Raw genomic sequence first — 22,370 nt, 5'->3', positions numbered from 1 at the left:
TCACCGTTCATCTCATATTTTACAACTCACCACTCATTAAACATTATATTATAATACTAATGACGTGAATGTTATTCTGTACACTTCATAAACTGGGACACTTGATCATAAAAAATTGATCCAATTGTTTGACCATTCTGCCATAATCGAATCTAATTAGTAGTGATTATGTGTCATCCTAAATTCAGGCACAACAATATTAGGAACCTTAAGGCTTATTGAACAACAAGATATTGCAGTAAGGGGACCTCATGGCTTGTGGATTCTCCCCCAATCGCGGAGGAGCATTGGTTCCATCTAGGGGTGGTTCGGTACGGTATACCGTACCGGGAGTGCCATACCGTATACCGTACCGAAAGTTACGGTATGACAAAAACCATACCGATACCGTACCGTAAGTTTCGGTATACCGGAGTTTGGTATACCGGAAATTCGGTACGGCATTTTGCCATACCGTTACCATACCGTGTTATCGGTATACCGTACCGCATTTCGGTATACCGTACTTTTGCGGTATACCGAACTGCGATATGACATTCCAATATACCGTTATACCGTGTTTTGCGGTACGGCATACCGTTATATCATTATACCGTGAAAAAATCTATTATATCCAAAATATTAAAAAAAAATCTAGTTTTAGACTACTTCAAAAAATAGGGTTCCCAATTTTGATTCTTTTATTTTTGTATAATAAAAGTTCTTATTTTTTAAAATTTAGTTTAAATATAACATATATAAATATATATTTATATATTATATATATCAATCGGTATACCGGTATACCGCGGTATGAGAAATCTAATACCGTTACCGTACCGATAGAGATCGGTACGGTATCATACCGTACCGAAAACTACGGTATACCGAAAAAACGGTATTTTCGGTATTTTTTCGGTACGGTAAGTCCGGTATTTCGATATAATTCCTCAGCCCTAGTTCCATCTTTGTCATTTGTGTTTCCACTTCCATCTTCTCCTCTAGGCTTTTGCTTTTCAAAATCAACTTTTCTTTTACCTGAATCCATGGAGAAAAAATCACACACCTCTTTTGCAATTGAAGCTGGCCCAAGTCTCCAGCTTACTCGTAACTATATCCTTAAAATATCATGCCGAAGATGTTTAATGGGCCCAGACGGCCAGACCCAACTCTCATAATATCGACTATGCTAGTTATGATGATAACGAAAAGTCAGTTGGGAATCATGATAATTAAAAAAAAAAAACTCAATTACCATATATTTAATCATTCATTTATTTGCTGCATATTAAGAAATTTCCAAATATACATGATTCTAAAATTATACTCCCTTCTATTGTACTATGGTAGTTGTTTCGGTTCCATTAATTTTTCTAATTTAATAAGAATAAGACAATTTGACTTGTGTTAAGTTATTTAATTGGTTTATAAACCATAGATATTTTCATGAGACCGTTTCATTAGTTAGTCAAAATCAAAATTTAAATCTAAATCTTAACCCAATTATTGCTGATTTTTATAGCATGAGATAATAATTGGACCGAATGAATGAATGAATAGCACTTAGGTTAGGCCTACCTACTAAATAGGTCCGACCAACTGAAGCCCCAAAGGCCGTGGGCCCCGATTCTAGGCCTAACTTTTATAAGCATATACTACCATTTTCATTTTGAACCACTAACTCTCATTTCTAAATACGTTATACCCCCAAAAATTATACCATGCAATAATCATGTGACTACTTATCCTAAATATCTGTTAAAGAAATGTTCACATTAGAAAACAACAATTTCACCAACCAAGACCCACCATCACCATATATGTGTAATGGGCCTTCCAAATCAAGAATTTCATGATTAGACTAATCAAATTATCCAATTTCACTTTTAGGGTTACCTAATTGGCTTCCAATTATAAATATTAGTATCAATACACTAATATTCCAATCACGTCGATTAAAACAGCGGTATATAAATATATAAAGTATAATAAAAATGAAGAATATGAAATTGGTAACTATTAACAATAAAAAGAGAAGAACAAAGAGCATCTTGGATAGATGGAAACCATTGAGCATGTGCAATCTCTTCTGTAAAGATAAACTCAAATCAAGCAAAGTACAGAAGATGCTGCCGGTTGACATTGAAGTGATGTTCTGATAGTGCAAAATATGCCAATGGAGTTGGTAAACACAACCTCCCCTTTTGAGTCTTTCGATAAAAGAGTCACATCCCTCTTCATTTCATGTCACCGGAATATAAAATTCATCCAACCTTGAAAAAATAATCTCATTTATGGATAATACGGGGAACTGATAGTAAATATAAGGGCTAAAAAGAAAATGTGGTAGAATAGGATAGGGAAGAAAAACACCGATGGAAAAGTTTCCATAAATAAAAATTGAGACTAATTTTGATGGATTGAATAAAAAAATAAGAATAATTTTATGGACAAAGGTAATATAGATCTGTCGAGGAAAAATAGTTTTATTTTTTAGGATACAAATTTTAATACATAATTAATAAAATAAGAGGAGTATAAAAAAAAGTTGAAATATTGTTAGTGAAAATATAAACCAGCTAACTAGAGATAATTGTACCATAAATAAATTAGATAACAATTTTGATTAAAAAAAAAGGCTAAAATGGCAAAAAGTGACTATTTTTATGTGCTAAAACTATTACTATGGTTTAAAAGATTATACTACTACTATTCAAGTTGCTAAAATATTGAACATGCAAGAAATTTTAAATTTAAGCGTGGTCTCTCTCTCAAATCACAAAGCTTTAGATAGATGCTTATTCCATCGAGTCATTTTCAATGCATCTGTTGCCTAAAGATGCTAGCATCACCCATTGACCCACTCCTACCCCAATTATTCCAATTTAGATGATGCGTAAAATAAAATTGAAACTCAATGATAATGTAAAAAGAATTGAACTAGATATACTTGTACAATTTGGATAATACTCATATTATTTTCTTCATATGTGAATAGAAATCTTATTTTATTTTATTGGTTCGTCGGCTAATAGAAATCTTATTTTGTTATTTTGGTATACTAACAGAAGTCTCATTTTATAATGATAGTAAGTAAGCCTATTACCTTATTAAAGTATTTTTCAAAAATTCTCGCCGAAAGAAAATAGGAATACTATTGATGGAGTAAGTAGCATGTACACAACAAATTAACGTGCCGATGGTTGATATACTGAAATGCAGTACAAAGATTTTACTCTTATAGGGAAGTTAGAACTTTTAAAATATATGAGTACATCTTAATTAAAAAATATGTAACCAATGTGATCATTTCAAGACTTACTTTGAATAATTGTTTTTTAAGGAAACGATGAGGCAACCCTGAAAATTAAATTGCGCACTAAAAGGACCACATTCAAAAGAGCTTTTCTCAACAGTTACTTTCATTGGTTAACATAATCATTCTTAATATTCTAATCCACGAATAAGAAGAACCAATGATTGCAAAAAGTAATTAACAGAGACTGCATCCTAGGTTATGAGCTATTTTAGATCTCCTAATCATAATTCATAATAAAGTATTACATGGGTTGACATGGTTGAACTCTTTTCTTAGTTAGGGTTACACAAGCATTTTTGTTAATAACTAGGTTTCTTTTATTTATTAACTAATTAAGCATGAGAAATGGGCTAATTTATGGTGCTTACTTCCTAGTTCATTATGAAAAGACTGTTGTCCAGGTCAAAATTTAATTTTCTAATTCATAATAGATTGAATAACATATAAATGATAACTTCAATAATTTACAAGCACAATTAATGCCTTTATTACTTCTTTAGTTTCTCCTCTACGCTGTCAAAACAATATATAGATCCTCAATTGCATTCCAAAACTGGGCCACCGACTTCAGTCACGGTCGGTAATATAGCACCGTTATATTTTTCCTACCCACTTTTATATGTTTCATGTCTTTTTTTTCCACTATATTTTTTCTAACCGCTTTAATATGTTTCATATTTTCTTTGGGTATATTTTCTGATAAATGGACTTTGTATTTTTATAATTTTTCCACCAAAATTTATCATATCTTTAAACAATTTTTTAAAACTCATTTCGATCAGTCTTCAGGATATGGTGCGCGCTCCCACAAAAGAGCTTTAGCCGAATATAATTGATTATATATTCGAATAGTTATATCTTACTATCAAATGCCAAAAGGAACCGTTTTGACTAAGTTGCGTGGCATCCAGCTCTTTCATCACTGGCTCTGAGTATTTTCCCTTTGCTTCTTTGACAAATATACACCCATGCTCTCATCAAGTCTTCCACTAACCCAACCTATTTAATTTTAGTGCGAAATAATATACCACAAGCTGTCATAAGATAATGAGATTTTTTTAGTTGTTGAATATTTTGTGTGCTCGAATCGGTCTTTTTAATTATAATTGTGAATTTATTTATATGGATTTCAGAATTCGGAACATGAGGCACAGTGCAACGTGTCGCTCAATGTTACAAACTTAGTGCGTTACACCCTTCCCCACAATGATACCAATAATTTTAGTTTGATGTATGATCAAAATATTTATTTAACTACCATCTCTAGATTTGATTAGGACATATTTTATGGACTGCTGCGTAATTTTTCATGCACCAAGGTCAGTTAAGCTAAAATAGTACTCCTACCGTCCAAAAAAAATAAAGATAGCAAATAAAACAAATTTTAATATAAAAATTAATACAAGTAGAAAAATGATAGAAAAAATTTATTAGCCATTTAAATCATAAAGTTTGGTCAAATTCTGGTCAATCCATAATCTTTGAAATCCGAATATTAAATTATGAAATTTTTTATATTCATATTATCTCATGCATGTGTAGAATGTCGTCTTTTGATGATGTTGAATAGTACAACTTGTTTCACTAAAATAAATATTTTCTTTTATTTTCCTTTATATATGTTATTATTGATTTGTTTACTTATCAGATAAACGAGAAAAAATGAAATTTGGTGATTTCAATTTCAAAGATTATGGACAAATTAGAATTTAACTAAAATTCATGATTTAAATGATTACTGTTCTTTTCCTTTTTATACAGGGGAGGAGGGGGTGAGAAGACGGCAATGGAGGAGGCGGTGGGGCAAGGGGTGCGCACACCAAAACTTTGGTCAAAATAAATAATAGTACTACAAAATAACTTATCAGAATCTTATAAGTATATACATAAAGAAATCGTCAAAATATTTGTATATAAACTAGAGTAGATGAACATGCATTAATGGCCGCTGGAAGGATTGAATGCTAACGCCGATTTCTGAATTTAGAAGGTCAAAAAATTACAGAGACATGTGGGAAATTGTAGAAATTTAACTAATAACTGCATATATTTTATAGTATAAGATCCTGGGAGTATCTAAATTCATCACTCCAAGAAAAAACACTGAATTTTATATCAACTGATATCTCTTAAATTTGTGCACTCTTTTAACCAATATCGATCGAGTCATTAATATGGTAATCCAATTTCAACGATTTAGCCCAAAATGCCCTTTTTTTAACCGGGTAATCTTCTTTCAAAAGTGCAACTATTTTGTAAAAATGATGAGTAGTATTAGGAAAATATTAACATTATAAATTTTAGAATCTTCCGAAATCCTGATTCTGTTAAAGAATTAAAGAAAATCAAAGACCCATATATAAATATAAACATATATAATGACGTAGGCTACCTCTAAAGTGGTTAGTTATTTAATCAACATAATTCGTTTTACTGCACGAATGCAATATTGCTTAAAAGACGAGCAACAAATTATTACACAGCATTCTAAAACCAATTTATGATGAAAAAGTATCCAAGATGTCAGATCATCATCATTATATAATTTTAGGGAGAATTCTACCGGGAATCAAGGAGAAAGACCAATATTTGTCTCCTATATTCTACGCTGCAGTATCATCCATTAATATACGGAGTATTTATTTTGAGTACACCACTAATTTATACTTCCTTCATCCAAAGATGGTTGGGTCAGTATTTTTTATTTTTTAATCGAGTTATTTTTATTTTTGGCAAAAATCTCTCTCATACTTTGTCATGTATTCCTCACTCTTACTATACTCTTTCCATTTTAACATTTAACGTACCAATTTCTTAAATCTCATGCCTAAAAGAAATGTATCTACTACCTTACCTTGGGATGGAAGGAGTATATGAATTTGTCATCAAGACCCGTTCTTGAATTTTTACATATGAATGGTGAATAATGTTCAGTAGATATATATACAGTAGATGAAAACTATTGGATATTTGGGTGTAATAATTAAATTGAAATAAAATAATGAGAGACAAGTAACAATGAAAAGGATGGGCCGGAAGGGCAGAGATTCCACTTCCTTAATGGAGGAAAGGGATGGGGCAATGCATTCCCACACTTTGTTATCTTTCACCCAACCTTTTCTTTCTCTCTCATGCCATTATTTTTCAAACAAAATCCACAGAAAATCTGGGAAATTTTAATATATGTAGCTAAATTTTATAAATAAGAACAAAATCCAATAACACTTCAACCATCACTATCCCAAATCAGAAACAATAAATGTGAAAATTAATAAAACTTGCAAATTATTATTTCCAACCCCAAGCATTGCTTACATCATTTCCTCAGATTTTGTCCCAATTTTTCTCTACTTGTGCAGTCGTACATACACGCACCCAACCAATATTATATCAATGTACCATTACCATTACTATATGCTTCACAAAAACCCTACTCTCTCTCTATCTCTAGTGTGTGGTGTGTGTGAAAAAGGGGATGGGTTTTGGGTAAGAAGAAGCCAAGAGAGGGATAAAAGAAGTGAAACTAAAATTGTGATGTTGTTTTCTTGTTTCTATTTTTAATAAATCATGGAGTTGGTTGCATCAATTTTCACCACTGCATAAACAGTACATTTTCTTGTTAATGAATGGTCAAAAGGACTTTCTTAATGTTTCTGTCAGCCTGGTAGATATGAAACCACTCACACCATCTATCTATATATATATTACAACTTTATTTTAATTATTTATATAGTCACACACACACTTATATTTACTGAGCTTCAAAAAGAACAGTTTTTTTTTTTGGAGTATATTTTAGAGAAAAATAAATAGCTTTACACAACAATCATAATAGTAGTAGATTGTAATTGGTGGAACACACACATATATATGATGTATATATGCATGTATTTTTATATGATCAGCTGTTGTAATCATGCAGCAGTATGTAAGGAAAAAAACAGTACAAGTTACCAAAGACTCAGAAAAAAAAAAAGTACACTGAGGAATTCGACCACTCTTTATTAAAACTGTGATATGTTTGTACACGATGAGTCAGAGATTGAGAGTGATGTATACACTGTTAAAGGAGTACTCACAACCTTCTATTCACATCACATTCATATATGCATTTATTATTTCCATCTTCTTACCTTGACAAATGTAAAAAAAAAAAAAATAACATCTGTGGGCTTCTTTTAATTAATTTTTTACCTAATTCTCTTATGTTCTTTTAACCGAAGTTAGGTGGCAATAGATATTGGTTGGTCAACCGAAGAGAAATTTTAAAATGAGAAATGGGCAAGATCACCTGATTATTTTTCATGTTTAATTTATCGACCATTAAAAATGGGTAATGAATTTTGCTCACCACTTTTTGCGGTTTGAGTCTTTGTGGTTATATTGACAAAATAAAATAAAATTCCACATGACATTATTTCAAGCCATTAGAATCATTAGATCGCCAAAATAGTGGTTAATAATTGGTCTTTGTTAATATTTAGATTTTAATCATTATTTGAATAAATTCTCAAATATATACTACATGGTTGTATTTTCATAAAGTCTGTATAGTTTTGGCTTAGCTAGGCCTAGGCTGTCTAGATTCTAGAATGTGTTCTAACAGTAAATATAACTCGATTATTAATTTAAGCTACATAGGTTTTAACAGAGAGTAAATTCTTGATTATGATAGTCAAGAAGATTACAAACACTTGTCCTAAATTGGGAAGATGATTCCTGCCTATAGTTAAGTACGTTAGCATGATGTGACTAGGTGTATTATTGAAAACATCAAATTTAGGTGCATTTAATATCAAATAAATTTGTACGATCCTAATTAAACCCCAATATACTACCATCATAATGTTGTCTATATACATTTGCAGTCATTCATTATAGATAACGAATTAACACATGACACATCTATACAATTATGTTTGCTATATATCCCTAATTTCTGAATTAATCTTATGGGATGTTTGGTGGTTTTGGGAGAAATAATGTAGATTAGTTAGTAAGAATGCATAATAATAATAATTTAATTAATTAAAATTGAAATTCTAGGTACCAATACCATTACCAACTAGTCCTATAGCTAGTTGGAGGCATTTAATTTGATAGTCCATAATTGAGATTAGGCAGAAGAGTGTAAATAGTGATAATGAGTGTGATAATGAGTGGTAGTGTGTCAGGGAGGAAAAGAGAAATAAATGGGAGGTAGTGATTATGGATGATAAGGTTTTTGGTGAGGACGAAAAAAGCATACGACTATAGAGGGCTCTAGTGTTGAATGGAGGTTTGAAAAACTCGACACCATAAAGCGTGGGCCATCTCAAATCATTTTCGTAAAATAGTACTCCATTATGAGTAATGAGAGAGAGAGAGGCGTTGGTGGTGGCCTTACCCTTATATAAAGGGTCTAAAGAGATGTTGGGGTTTTACTTGTTTTGTAAATTGCCTCAACAAACATACAGAATACTTAGTATAAAGAGTGAGAGGTACTCCATTCTCTCACTAACCCCACCAAAAAAAAAGAAAAGGAGAATGGAAGAGCAACTCAATTCTCTAGCTGTAACTCATCTTCTCCAACACACTCTTAGGAGTCTCTGCATACATGAGAACTCCCAATGGGTTTATGCTGTTTTTTGGAGGATTCTTCCTAGAAACTATCCTCCTCCTAAGTCAGTCCTGTTGACATACATACTCTCTATCTATTCTATATGTATGTATGTTTATTTATTTGATGGTTGTTTATGACAGGTGGGATGGGCAAGGAGGGGTGTATGACAGGTCAAGAGGTGTGAGGAAGAACTGGTAAGCTTACGGTTACTAATAATAGTAGTCCATATAGTAGTAAGTAGTATTGATGTGTATTTAGTTGAATCAGGATACTGGTTTGGGAAGATGGGTTTTGCAATTTTGCAGCTTCTGCTGGTGAGGTGAAGGAATGTGGGCTGCAGCCTGACCTCTTCTTCAAAATGTCACATGAAATCTACAATTATGGTGAAGGGTATGCATGTTTGTATGTAGAGTAGTACTACTACTTAATTATTTCATTAATCTGTTTAATTAATTAATTGATCCTCAGTTTGATTGGGAAAGTGGCGGCTGATCACAGCCACAAATGGATCCACAAAGAGCCAAATGATCAAGAAATCAACTTCCTATCTGCATGGCATAACTCAGCTGACTCTGTAAGTATACTTTAATTATCTCAATAAAGTAGTAGTAGTAAATTGGTTTTATAACATTATAATAATTGGGAACAAACAGCACCCCAGGACTTGGGAAGCTCAATTCCGGTCTGGTATTAAGGTACAATGAACCTCAATCATTCAATTCTTTTTTTAATCGTACTATATTAGTAAGGAATTAAATCGAAGCCCACATCCATTATTGCAGACTATTGCTTTGATTGCTGTTAGAGAAGGTGTGATTCAATTAGGAGCTGTCCACAAGGTTCTCACTCTCTTAATTTAATTGTCTAGAATATTAATATAGATAGATAAATTAATATTGAAAATGTGGTGCAGGTTGTTGAGGACTTGAGCTATGTGGTGCTGCTGAGAAAGAAGCTGATCTACATCGAAAGCATACCGGGAGTTTTGCTGCCACATCCGTCATCGTCTTCATCGTCGTTGTCAGCTGCAGCCGGCTACCCTATGAAGATGGATGCATACGGTGCACCTCAAGAAGCGTGGCATTATCAAAACAACATGATGAATCCGGTTGCAAATCATGAGTATTACGATCATCAGTTTCAAGCTGGGGGGATGAGAATAGCCCCATCGATGAGCAGCCTCGAAGCCCTTCTGTCAAAGCTGCCCTCGGTGGGGCCCTCCGCGGCCACGGCCAGGCCGGTGGAGCTGATGAAGGAAGAGGAGGCTGAGGAGGAGGAGAATGAAGAGGGAGAGAGTAGCATGCCGCCGGGCTACTACGGTTTTCATCACCATGATTTGAATGTGAGTAGCAGCATGAACAACAGTGGATGTTGATGATCGATCTTCATGTTTCTTCACTATTGTAGTAAGTTGTATGCTTGTTTATTATTAGGATTTAATTTGATAATATGTTGTTTGATGATTGTGTAGCCTTCTAATTTCATCTTGGTCAGTCTAGAATAAGGGCCAAATATATTTATTCAATCCATTTTATAGTAGTATATGCTAATCTATTTTTACCAGCTCTCTCTCTCACACACACACACAAAGAAAGACACACAGAGGCAGACGATGGATGCTGTAAATAGCAGTTCCCTGGTTGAGTCTGAGCAAGTATATATATATACTAATATGGCAAGTGCAGTAAGCGTGTATACAAAATTGCAAGGTGCAGACTGCAGAGTTGCATCTAAGCTCACACACACTTGATGCTCATTTTCAACTATATATATAGGGTTTCTTCTCCAATTGGACCACGATTTTGTGTCTTTAACTGTGGCCAGAATACACAATATGAGAGAATTGAATGTAAATTTTAATGATATATAGATCAATTTCAATTAATAAAAGAGTATATATAAGATAGGGAAAACCAGTGATCACGTGTAGCATAAATAATGAGTGAGGGTCGGGTGTTTGTTACTCCTTTAATTCTCATTTTAAGTAATATACTAGCCTATTAAAATAGACATTAAATAAGATAATTAAGGTGATGTATTAAAAAGGGATTAACGAATTACTCCCTACATCCGACACTTATAGTCTCATTTTGATTTGGCACGACTTAATAGAATGTTGACCCCACTTTTATATATTGATTTTATTATAAATATATAGTGATCAGTGTAATAAGTTGGGTGAATGGTAGGGTCTATTTACTTAAAATAGAAAAAGATAAATGGAACTTCGTATCGCAAAACTCTGCGAAACTGAAAAATGAGACATTATTTCACGGACGGAGAGAGTAATAGACAACAATATTTTTCTCATTTTATGTATACTACTAGTATACTACTCCCTCCGTTTCTTCATAGTTGAGTCATTTTTCCATTTCGAGAAGTTTCTTCATAGTTGAGTCATTTCTATATATGGTAACTTTTTTCTCTTTCTTACTTTACTCTCCCTTACTTTATTCACTCTATACTTTATTATCTCTACATTTTCCTCTCTCTTACTTTTTTATCTATTTATTTAACACATCCATTATTCCTTTCTAAAACTCCGTGCCGAAAAGTTTCGCTTCAACTATGGCGAAACGGAGGGAGTATTTGTTAATATTAATAACACTTATTCTTTCAAATTAAATAATTGGTTTAAATAACCAAGAAAGCCAGGCCTTGGACACAACCCAATAATCTTCTGTATTTTATTCATAATAATAATAATAATTTTTTGTCTCATATTTCACTAAATCATTCCACTTACTTTTTATTATAAATCATTCCACTTACTTTTAATCATTCAATATATATAAATGTATGAATCATATTTGATAAGTTTTTACACTCCCTTTCTTTTATATTTCTAAAACCTCATGCAGAGTCAAATTGAAAAATTTAGTCTCGTACAAAGAGAGCATTATTTTTGGGAAGTGAATCCGATCATAACCAAACGAGCACTGGAAACGTTAAATTCAATGGGCACTAGCAATAATGCTGAAAAATCACCTACTGTTGAAAAATGATGAACACGCACCGTCGCATAAATACGAAATTGGCATTTGGGTCCTCCACCATTCAAAAAGTTTTGAATATGTTTTCCGAATATTGTTTTTTTTTTTTTAATTAAGAATCATGTTGGAGTTAGAGCAGCCGTATACGGACGATTGGAAAAGGGTTGCATTTGATTCGACATTTATGTGATTGAGCTCTACATTCTTTTGACCATTCAAGAGACAACTATGTCATACTTTCATTTGTTAGCAACAAATTTATTTACACAATTATGCTTTGTCTTAATCTTTTGAGTTTACTACTGTGTGTTTTGAAAGAGAGAAAAAGAGATCGCATGTCGACTAGTGATATGATATACTACTATATATTCATGATAATATTACGGAAGGTTAACAAACATTTAAAATTAACAAAAAAACAAATGTAGATTCACTTCTCTCTTTCAAGATTTACACAAAGCCTGAATACAATCGATAATCCATTCAAATAAGATATCTGGACTACAAATAAGTATGTATGCACCCAAAGGTTACAACTACGTCGAAAAGATTGTCAAAAAGGAAAGAAACTTTTCCTGGAGGTAGTGATGAGGCAAAGACAGGCCGTCGTTCAACATCATCGTACTCCAGTTGCCACCATATCTTAGCATTTTCATCTGAAACTCGTGCTTCCCCGTTCCAGAATCATGAGTCTACAGACCATGGGGGAAATTGCTTATTTGACCATCCTCCAAAACATCTTTGCCGTTGGCCTTGTAGTTTATTCTTACTCTCATTACCAGGGATTTCTGAAAGTAAAACCATACTCTTATGAAATGCAGATTAGCAGATTACTCACAAAACTACTCTTGCATCTTTTCATTTATTAACCTATTGAACCATTTTCTATTTTAAGATAGAAGGGTGCTACAGGTTATGCAATACTATTACTCAATACATAATTCTGAAGAATATATATACACATCCGTATGTAACATTATAGTATGCAATATTAATTCTAATAATATGCAACCGGTAAATAATGCGAGTAGATATGGATTATCTTACCTTGCCATGCTGGCTGTTTGAAACTTTTAGCTTCTGCGTGATCGATCCATTACCACTTGCTCCAAGCGTACTGCCACTGGCTGGTTCCAAGTGCAATTGAAGAAACTGTACATTGGATTCACAAAACGATATGAGGATAGATGCGATAACCACCAAGGACAAAAATAATAAGAGCACGATTCTGCAAGCCGACACTACAAAATAACTGAGGCTGTGCGCAAAGGCTAAGCAATAAGAGCTATATCACCACAAATAACAGAAAGGGAAGATGACTGACTTAGAACCATCATATGATAAATACAAAGTAACAAAACACTAAAACAGTAATCCTCCAGCTTGTACAAGGACAAGAAAGGAGTCACTTTGAGCAGAATAATCTCTTAGGAATTCCAGCACAGGTAAACAGATGCATATAAATTCAATTGAATGCTTAAAATACCTTTGGCACAGCAGCCTGGAATACAAAATTAGAGTAGATATCAGGAGACTTGTTCACAAACTGAGCCTCAATTGTTGTGGTCTGAGGATTTCCAGGCTCTTTCGAAAAGTTGAAAGTTACTTTTAACGAGCCGCTCTCAAATGCAACAACTGATGGATAGGATGGGCCACTTGTTTCTGCAACTATAGCTAGGCATCAAAGTACTAGAAATGAAGTAATATAAAAACAAGGGAACTTGACTGATGAAAAGGACATACCAGGAACAGACGAGCTGGTTCCAAATCCATCCAACAAATCCATCATTGAAGAACTTGAAACAGCTGAAGAGGAGTGTGCTGAAGATGTAGAAAGGGATGCAAAATTGTCTAGCAGACCCTCAGACCTTTTGTTATCTTGTTCAGATGATAACATATCAAGCATGGAAGAACTACTTTGTGCTGTAGGAGCTCCAACAGATAAAAGGTCTAGCAATGCATCTGTTCCATTCTTTGGGGCCTTATTAATAGTTCCTGAAACCGAAGACATGCAGATGTTAGTGACAGAGGAAAAAGAAACCAAAAACTAATTTAGAACAATTTTATTCTCGCTGTTGAAATAAGGATAAGGGGTAAAAGTGTTTTCCCGTCCCAACTATGAGTGTTTTTACCCTTTACCATCTTCCCCTGGATAACCGTCCAAACATTATCCATAACTTGATGATTATCCAACATTCGACAGAAATTCATCTTGACATGTTTCAGTTTTTGAAATATGGAATATAAAATACAGATAATAAACAAAAGATATATAGAAGAAGAAATAGAAAATTAATGAAGGTGTATATAATGGTGCCACCACAGTGTATTTAACTTTTTATGGTTTTTGTAACTAGTGGTCATAAAAGACTAAAACTAGTAGGAACTTGATTGAAGAAAATCTATAGTTTAAATGGTAAACTATTGTGATTAAAGTTGAGATGGTAAAGTGCAGAGATTAGTATAGTTGGGATCATAAAGTGTTTTCACCTGAGAGTAACTTAACAGTAAACTCAATGCAACAAGACTGTCCAAAAAAACATGATACTTGTTTTACAACCTATGGATCTCATAATTCCTAAACCCTTGCAAGTGCTCAAGAGAAGAAAAGGCAGATCAATGCCAGTGCATGTATATCGAATAAGTCTTGGCATCATATAAAAACTTCAAAGATGACATATAGACATTCCCAAATATTCAATCTAACAAAATCAGATATAAAAATAAGAAAATCAACCTGGGGAAGCTGGAGACAGATCAACACCAAGAAGATCATGAAGAAAATCTCCACCAGAAGAGCTTGGTGCTTGAACGTCATCAGAGCTAAGATCAAGTAAATCAACAAGAGGAGCTGAAGTGGGTTTAGCAACACCATTTGACATTTTCGGTTGAGTTCCTAATGAAGTTGAAACCGCAGCTGGTACAGGACCAGCCCTCCTCCCACTATAAGTTGCCTCATCAAGCACCGGCATCCTTTCCACCAATGCAGATCTGGACCACACAGCATCATCTTAGAAGTTGACATTGAATATAGAAGCAAAGCAATGAAAGTATATATTTTCTAATCATGGTTGATAGCCTGGATCTGTACCTAATTTTCCCATGCTTCTCAATAATAGAGTTGAATTCAATGGCTCTTTGTTGCAACTCAAGCACAAGGCTTCCCTTCTGATGAAGGACAATGTCATTTATCCTCCTGCAATAGATTACAAAATGATTCCCAGCTTCATAATGGTAACTGATCATATAATTAAGATTAATAAACAGTAACAAGAAACAGGCAACCCTGGGATAATATGCAGGGAACCAATGCCAACATACTTTGCACAGGAAGGATATCGACTTGATAGCTTTAACAATGCGATCAAACACATTGCTTGAGTTGTGAGATCCGAAGAATGGAGCTTAATTGCAGTTTCTACAAGATCCACAGCTTCAGCTTCAGTTACCTGTTCCAAGTTCCATTGATAGAAAAGTCAAGGAATTTAAAAATGGCAATTTTTTTTAAGAAAATCCGAAGAAGCTTCAACTCACAGTTATGGGATCCTCAACATCAAGCATACCAACATTACCCACCAACATTTCCCCATATTCACCAATGCACCACACGGCAACTCGAACAAGTGTTTCCTGATGAAGAAATAGAAAAATAAGCATGACGCTCAGACAAGACAATTTAACCAAATTTCAGAAGGAACGTGCGCCTCTGCAGCATGCCTACCTGTTCACTTGATTTTTGAACAGCCTTGTATAGAGCTCTAACAGTATATCCATGTAGGTTAGGAGCATTAGTAAGAACGACAATAAGTGCATGCCAAACTTCATCCTTTACATAGTTTCCAGCCTGAAACACTATCACAAAAATCAATTCTCTTCATTATGACAAGAAATAAAGATAATTTAATTAGGCCCAGTTCTGTCTATAGGAATTTGATTGTAGAAAATATGAATGAGTATGAATTAACGAAAATCCAATAGCATATCTTGCTTTTGCAAAAATACATACAAGCAACAGGATGAACATGACAGCAACTTTTTTTCAAAAATTGAAAAGCACACAAAATTCTGATAACAAATCAGGAGATATATACAATACAAAGTCAAAGTAGGAGATAAATTGGATTAACGAAAATCCAATAGCATATCTTGCTTTTGCAAAAATACGTACAAGCAACAGGATGAACATGACAGCAACTTTTTTCAAAAATTGAGACGCACAAAATTATGATAACAAATCAAGAGATATATACAATACAGAGTCAAACTAGGGGGTTCGTTAAGTTTATATTTTAATGTGAATCAAAAGATTTCTCTGAAATACTTTGATGAGGACAATAGCAGCACAAGTACTTGGCATTCTCAAACCACGGACATATAAGCTTTAAGCATCTTATATTGAACATTCTCTATACCAAGAAGAAAATAACCTGCTTCTCGAGCTTAAATATATGAATATTTATTCATCAATCATCAAGAAAAACCTCTAAAGTCGAAATAATAGTACACAGAAATTCCTAAAAGTATTTAAGACAAAGGTGTACCTCTGACAGAACCTTCACCATCTGATCAATATACCACAATTTTTCAGGGGAAAACCTGGAGTAACAAAAACAGACGAGTAAGGATATGAACAAATGCAATAAACTGGAAAATATATCATATTCCACATCCAATCTAGCTATTTATATTGCTAAACACAAATTGCAATCATGCATTCTTTCACTGTTTTAAGTGACGATAAACAGAACGGTTATGGAAGTTCAGAGAATAAAATTGTGATAAAGTGAGTAAAACTGCAGATGAAAGGATAAAACAATGTTTTAACATGAAAGCATATTCCTGTAGTTGTAAGAATAGTTGCAGGAGCTAACTATTATTAGGGAAAATGGAAATAAAGAACTTTCAAATGTCCTGTTGTTAAAGCTATTATTTTCACAAACCATGATCTGGTTCCTATACAAAGTGAAACGAATCACCGATGAAAATTTCTTATAGCTCAAAAGTGTGGCTTAAAACCCATCTACAGTTGAACAAAAACAATTTACAGCCTTTCATATTTGTGAGTTTCTAGAGGGACAAACAAATATAGCCACAACACAGGACAATTATAAATTATTAGCAAGAAAAGAAAATCTTCTTTATCAACTTCAGGATAACCAACTTACTTCTCCACAATTGAGCATATTTTCGCCGTCAGATCTCCCTTGAACTCCGGGTCACTTACTTCAAGATAGTCAACAAGCTCCTTGGTCAAAGACTTTGCATTGCTTTCATTTACCAGAAGATAAACAAGCTCCAGGGCCCTTTTACGGATTGAAGCATCTGGATCCTGACAACGAATCAGCTGGCTTTATAACTATCCTATATGTTATCCTAGCACAATACGGTTTGAAGGTAGTTGGAGAAACGGGATGAAAGAAATTTAAGAAACTGAGAAACTTAAATTGATGGGTTCTAATAGGAAGCAGAAACTTGTGGATTACATGGATATAAATAAATAAAATCCATTCACTTAACAGGATTGAAAATTTGGATTGGGAATCTGGGATTCCAGGGTAGTATATAACTAATTCACATAACAGCGTTGTAAATTGGATTGGGAATCAAGGAGAATATATCACCAAAGTTATAAGATGGCACAGAACTAAATACCCCACTGGATTAATCTGATTTCACAAGTCAAGTTTCATGCATTACCATATACTCCCTCCGTCCATGAAATATTGTCCAAGTTTAACTTGGCACGGATTTTAAGAAATGTGAAGAAAAATGAGTTGAAAAGGTTAGTGGATTGAGGGTCCCACATTTATAGTATTAGTTTAATAATAGAATGTGAGTGTAAAGAGTTAGTGGAAAGTTGGGTCCATTTACCAAAAATAGAAGGGAAAAAAAACAAACAAATTGGACAACTTTTCACGGACGGACCAAAATGGTAAAACTGGACAACATTTCACGGACGGAGGGAGTATATTACTACCAAGTAAAGGAAAACCACTTGGAACGGAAGAACCAAAGTCAAGATTTAAATAATACTCCCTCCGTCCACGAAAATTTGTCCCAGTTTTCCATTTCCGTCCGTCCCCCAAAATTTGTCCCATTTCACTTTTACCATTTTTGGTAGTGGACCCCATATTCCACTAACTCATTCCTACTCACATTTTATTATAAAACTAATACTTTAAAAGTAGGACCCACAATCCACTAACTTTTTCAACTCACTTTCCATTACATTTCTTAAAACCCGTGCCCGGTCAAACAGGGACGAATTTTCGTGGACGGAGGGAGTAAAATGCTAAAATGCATGGTGAATTCCCGGAGATAAACTGTATCATGTCTGAAACAGAAGAATTCAATTGAACATATGAAAATTAAAAAGGAAAACTTTGCAGTTAAAAAATAAAATAAATTGTGGTTACATGATACCTTTACACATTCTAAAATTGTTGCACGATGCCTCTGTACTGCTTGACTATCTAATGAAATAGCTTTCATCAGCATGTTCAATGCTACGTATCTGGAGGATGACATTCATTTAATTAGGTCAATTAGGTAGAAAAAAGATCCAGAAAAATTGGAGTACCATCCAGGTACATTCAACCAACATTGAAGTGAAAAACTCCAAATAGAATAATACAGCAACCAATGCCCTTGCTTGCCACACAAGGATTCATCATTAAGAGTAGAAGATATATAAGCCTCAGAGAACAGGTCATCTTTACAACTTCCCTAATGAATTCGAGAAAATAAATATGATGCAAGCATGATTGATATCATTAGTTCATGGAGTAAAATTATGTATCAAAATAGCCCTGAAAGAGACTTTTACTAGAAGAGCAAAATTATGCATCAAAATTATTCTTTAAGATTATTGAAGTTAAGGCAAATTATCATCATTCTGCTAGTGTTATACTTAAAGATACAGTTTGCAGTGCCCATTACTGAGTATGCCAAGCGCTCACTAAAACATTTAGCAGCATGTGAGCTTCGGTTCACAATTAAGTATAGATAAGCTGAAAAAAGTATATCACGGCAAACATGATGTTATGCAAGACCAAACTGTACAGCTTCCTTGACTTTTTCGTGGTCCCATGACTTGTTCATAGAAAATTACCTAATATTGTTGTCACGGCTGGACAAAAACCTTCCCAGAATATTGACAGCAAGCACGCGTAATCCACCATTATCTTCAATATTCATGATTGTAGCAACACATTCATAGAGTATGGCATTGCCTGCATTTTTATTTGTCTCGGTCTTTGTAGCCACCTAAAACATAAGGGAAATAAAATAACATTCAGAAATAGGGTACCCGATTTTCCTTTGAAAGTGCTGAATATTGAAAGTTAAGCATCAAACATCATAATTAAGGCTTTTATGGAGGAATTAGTATAAACAGTTAATTGTGATCAATAATTTTCTCTTTGTAGCTTAGACCAATGCAGCTTACTTGCCTGGGCAAGGACATCATTCATAGTATCGCTAGCATCAGCATCTCCTTGGCCCAACACATTCAAAAGCCTGAGCAATCTAATATGAAGTAAAGGATCTGTGATCCCAGAAATATCATACTCGGGTGCATATGGACTGTTTGCAAGATCCCGTAGAAGTTTGACCACACCATCTATGCATTTCTGGCAAATGAAAGAATAAAACAAAGAGAACATTAGAATCTTTTTAAGTTGGATCTTCATATGTTGGGTCATTTTGCCTCTCCAGGAAGCTCACACGAGTGACACAAAACATACCTTTCTAAAATGTTCATGAGCCTCTGTACTGACTTTACACATATCTGTGCAAAGCTGCACACCAGTTATTAAAACTCCATGGTGCTTTTCTTTAAGTAAGGCAGCAGCAGCATTTATAAAATTCTCAGCCAGGTCCGGCACTTTCTTGATTATCCTTATTGTGCATAGTGCTGCCTGTTTATGACAAAAAAAAATAAGGTCTACATAGGGAATGAAACATGTCAGACCTCCCATGTTCTGAGTCTTCTGACAAAAATACCGAAAATAGCCAATAAGCAAGCAATATCAATACAGTTTTTACATTATATTCTGATAGGTGAAGACATCACAACAATGGTATAGCTTAACTGGATACTATTGACAGACAATATAGGTAGATCTCTAGACTCATACTGTCTTTAAAGAGAAATCAGGATGCTTACTTTCTTCCTGATGTTAGGATCTCTGAATTGAAGCAATCTTTCGACTTCTGGTGCAAGATCACGAGCCATTTCTGCAGAGCAGATATTACCCAAAGCACAAAGAGCAAGTCCAACAATATATTGGTTGGTATGATTTAGATCTCTTTACATAAGTTAAGGCAAAATAAAGAACAAGGGACAAGGAAAGAGATGGACCATATGTAGTGATTTCATTTCTCTTATTTTACTATATGTAGATATGGTTGTGTATGTTGCTTCATCCTACATAGTAAGAAGGATACTGTTTTATGGAATTCGTAACAAGCATCAAAACTTCTTGTCTTTCATCAAGGAGCAACATTAGACCAAGATAGCCTATTCTTTTCTCTGGGAATCCTGGAGAAGCAATTAATTTTAAACATTCCATTTGACCAAAATGTGTTGGGTAACCAAGCATGTGTATGAACATGAGCTTCGCCAAATTGCGATGCATATAATCTTGGTCATTTTCACTTATAGAAGCTCGAATAGAAGCACATTCTTTTCTAACAACAGCACGTTCCTCTGCAGCAGTTTTGCAAGCACGTATAGCCCGAATCATATCCCTAGCAGAAACATTGAACTTATTTCAGTACAATCTTATCTATATAATCAGCACAATGAAATGCAACTGTATGCATGGGCCCGAATTCAAGTTGGGTTTTTGAGGTATTTATGTTAATGTTCCATAATATGATTGCAATGCAAATGAATGAAAATAGATAAACATATCATAGTACATACTTGGGCGCGTTTGGTAGACTTACTATATTTCTGCTAGGTAGGATAATAACCATGATATGTATCATGACTAGTTAGGTATCTTGACATGTTTGATAGCTTAGTTAAAAGTTCACTTTATCATAAATCCATGTTTGATATATAAGATAAAAAACATGTTACTCCCTCCGTCAACAAAAAATAGTCCCATTTGTGGAAGGCACAGGTTTTAATGAGAAATTGGTAGAGTAAGAGAAAGGAGAAAAGTGGGTAAAGTATGAAAGGAACTTTTCATTTTTAGAAATAGAAATATTTTCTGTGGTCATCCCAAAATGGTAAAATGAGACTATTTTTCGTGGACGGAGGGTGTATATCTTTTGTGGACAAAAATAACCTCCATACTAACCATTTCGGTTTGGTTAATGTGAAGGGCATTCATGGAAATTTCTCCTACTATCTAGATTTAATCCATGAGGCAAGTATTGGTGGGTTAGTGTTTCATGGTGAAACATAGGCTTTTTTGGCAGGCTAAATACATCACATGGGCCCTCAAAAAACTAACTTACTTACCAAACGCATGCCAAACCCATAAAAAGCTCGTTATCTTACCGTAACATACCTACCAAACGACCCCTTAGTGTTGAGTTCTTCTGTAGGGAGATTCTTCACTACAACTAAACAACTAACTTTTACAGCAAACAAGAAGATACTTTTGCGCTTAACAGGAAACATGGAGGATTTCTATTAAGCGCAGGAGCACGATTACCTAAGAGTACTAAGGCTATATAATTAGTTTAAATAACAAAATGATGATTTAATTGTTCTACCAAGTACCAAGAATGCAGGAGTATCTTCAATTCGCAACATCTAGGTTCTATATTTATCCCTACTAGCTTTATTTGAATTATCTACAGTCTACACATCATTTTTATCAATCAATTCATCAATGAACTCCTCATTCAACCCACAATTCATCAATGAACTCCTCATATAACCCAAAAGAAAGACAGAAATCCCGCATCCAATAATTTAAACGAACATCCACAGCAATAAGTCCAATACAATGTTGAAATAAACCTATACCTACGCCCCAATGCGACATTACCGAACACTCAGCAAAAATAGAACCAAAACAAACAAAGACGAAGCAGACCTATCACAATTACGCGCATTTCCACACTTGATCCATCTAGAGTCGAGTATGAAATAAATAGACTACAAATTATGAAGATGCATAAGTTACGACTAACCTCAGGCGAGTGCCGGAGGAGAAGGGGTTCATGATTGGATCCGTTTTGAAGCTCCGAGAAAGCTCAATCAGATCCAGCTGTGTCGAATTTTACACACTCTTAACGGCCTCACCGCCGCAGTATAGTATACGAGATCACAAAGAAACAGAGCGTTGATGCAGAGATCTGGAGAAGCTGGAATTCAATAATTGGATCTGGAATGGGAAATGAAGATGCCAGAGTAGCTGCTAAATTCGAAGAAAGATTTGTGTTGATTATATTAAAAATAATACTAGTAGATGATCTTAGTTGAAAAATTTCTTTCCTTTTTTCCCCTTTCCTT

The 22,370-nt window shown here is 34.1% G+C and overlaps 2 protein-coding genes across 3 annotated transcripts; one reads left to right on the top strand and one right to left on the bottom strand.

Annotated features, from left to right (window-relative positions):
• The first annotated feature begins 8,722 nt into the window (after window positions 1–8,722).
• On the top strand, window positions 8,723–10,442 carry LOC125204771 (protein RICE SALT SENSITIVE 3-like). The gene is made up of 7 exons (XM_048103500.1): window positions 8,723–8,961; window positions 9,041–9,094; window positions 9,168–9,290; window positions 9,369–9,474; window positions 9,554–9,595; window positions 9,683–9,739; window positions 9,814–10,442. The coding sequence occupies exons 1-7, from the start codon at window positions 8,825–8,827 to the stop codon at window positions 10,273–10,275; spliced, it is 981 nt and encodes a 326-aa protein (XP_047959457.1). The 5' UTR covers window positions 8,723–8,824; the 3' UTR covers window positions 10,276–10,442.
• A 1,858-nt stretch (window positions 10,443–12,300) lies between these two features.
• Window positions 12,301–22,315, bottom strand: LOC125205395 (AP-1 complex subunit gamma-2-like). Of its 2 annotated transcripts, none has more exons than XM_048104290.1 (18): window positions 22,049–22,315; window positions 20,342–20,644; window positions 20,061–20,202; window positions 19,639–19,812; window positions 19,345–19,524; window positions 19,005–19,159; window positions 18,317–18,407; window positions 17,059–17,222; window positions 16,435–16,489; window positions 15,615–15,737; window positions 15,428–15,523; window positions 15,215–15,342; window positions 14,985–15,089; window positions 14,631–14,884; window positions 13,637–13,888; window positions 13,380–13,555; window positions 12,941–13,045; window positions 12,301–12,681 (listed from the first exon to the last, which is right to left on the bottom strand). In XM_048104290.1, the coding sequence occupies exons 1-18, from the start codon at window positions 22,078–22,080 to the stop codon at window positions 12,586–12,588; spliced, it is 2,631 nt and encodes an 876-aa protein (XP_047960247.1). In that variant the 5' UTR covers window positions 22,081–22,315; the 3' UTR covers window positions 12,301–12,585. The 2 variants fall into 2 exon arrangements, with proteins under 2 accessions (XP_047960247.1, XP_047960246.1); XM_048104289.1 differs by having other exon boundaries at window positions 13,380–13,561; window positions 22,049–22,314.
• Between the last annotated feature and the right edge of the window lie 55 nt (window positions 22,316–22,370).

Source organism: Salvia hispanica, chromosome 2 (assembly GCF_023119035.1).
Source record: "Salvia hispanica cultivar TCC Black 2014 chromosome 2, UniMelb_Shisp_WGS_1.0, whole genome shotgun sequence".
Lineage (NCBI taxonomy): Eukaryota > Viridiplantae > Streptophyta > Magnoliopsida > Lamiales > Lamiaceae > Salvia > Salvia hispanica.
This window is presented reverse-complemented; position numbering and strand designations above follow the sequence as displayed.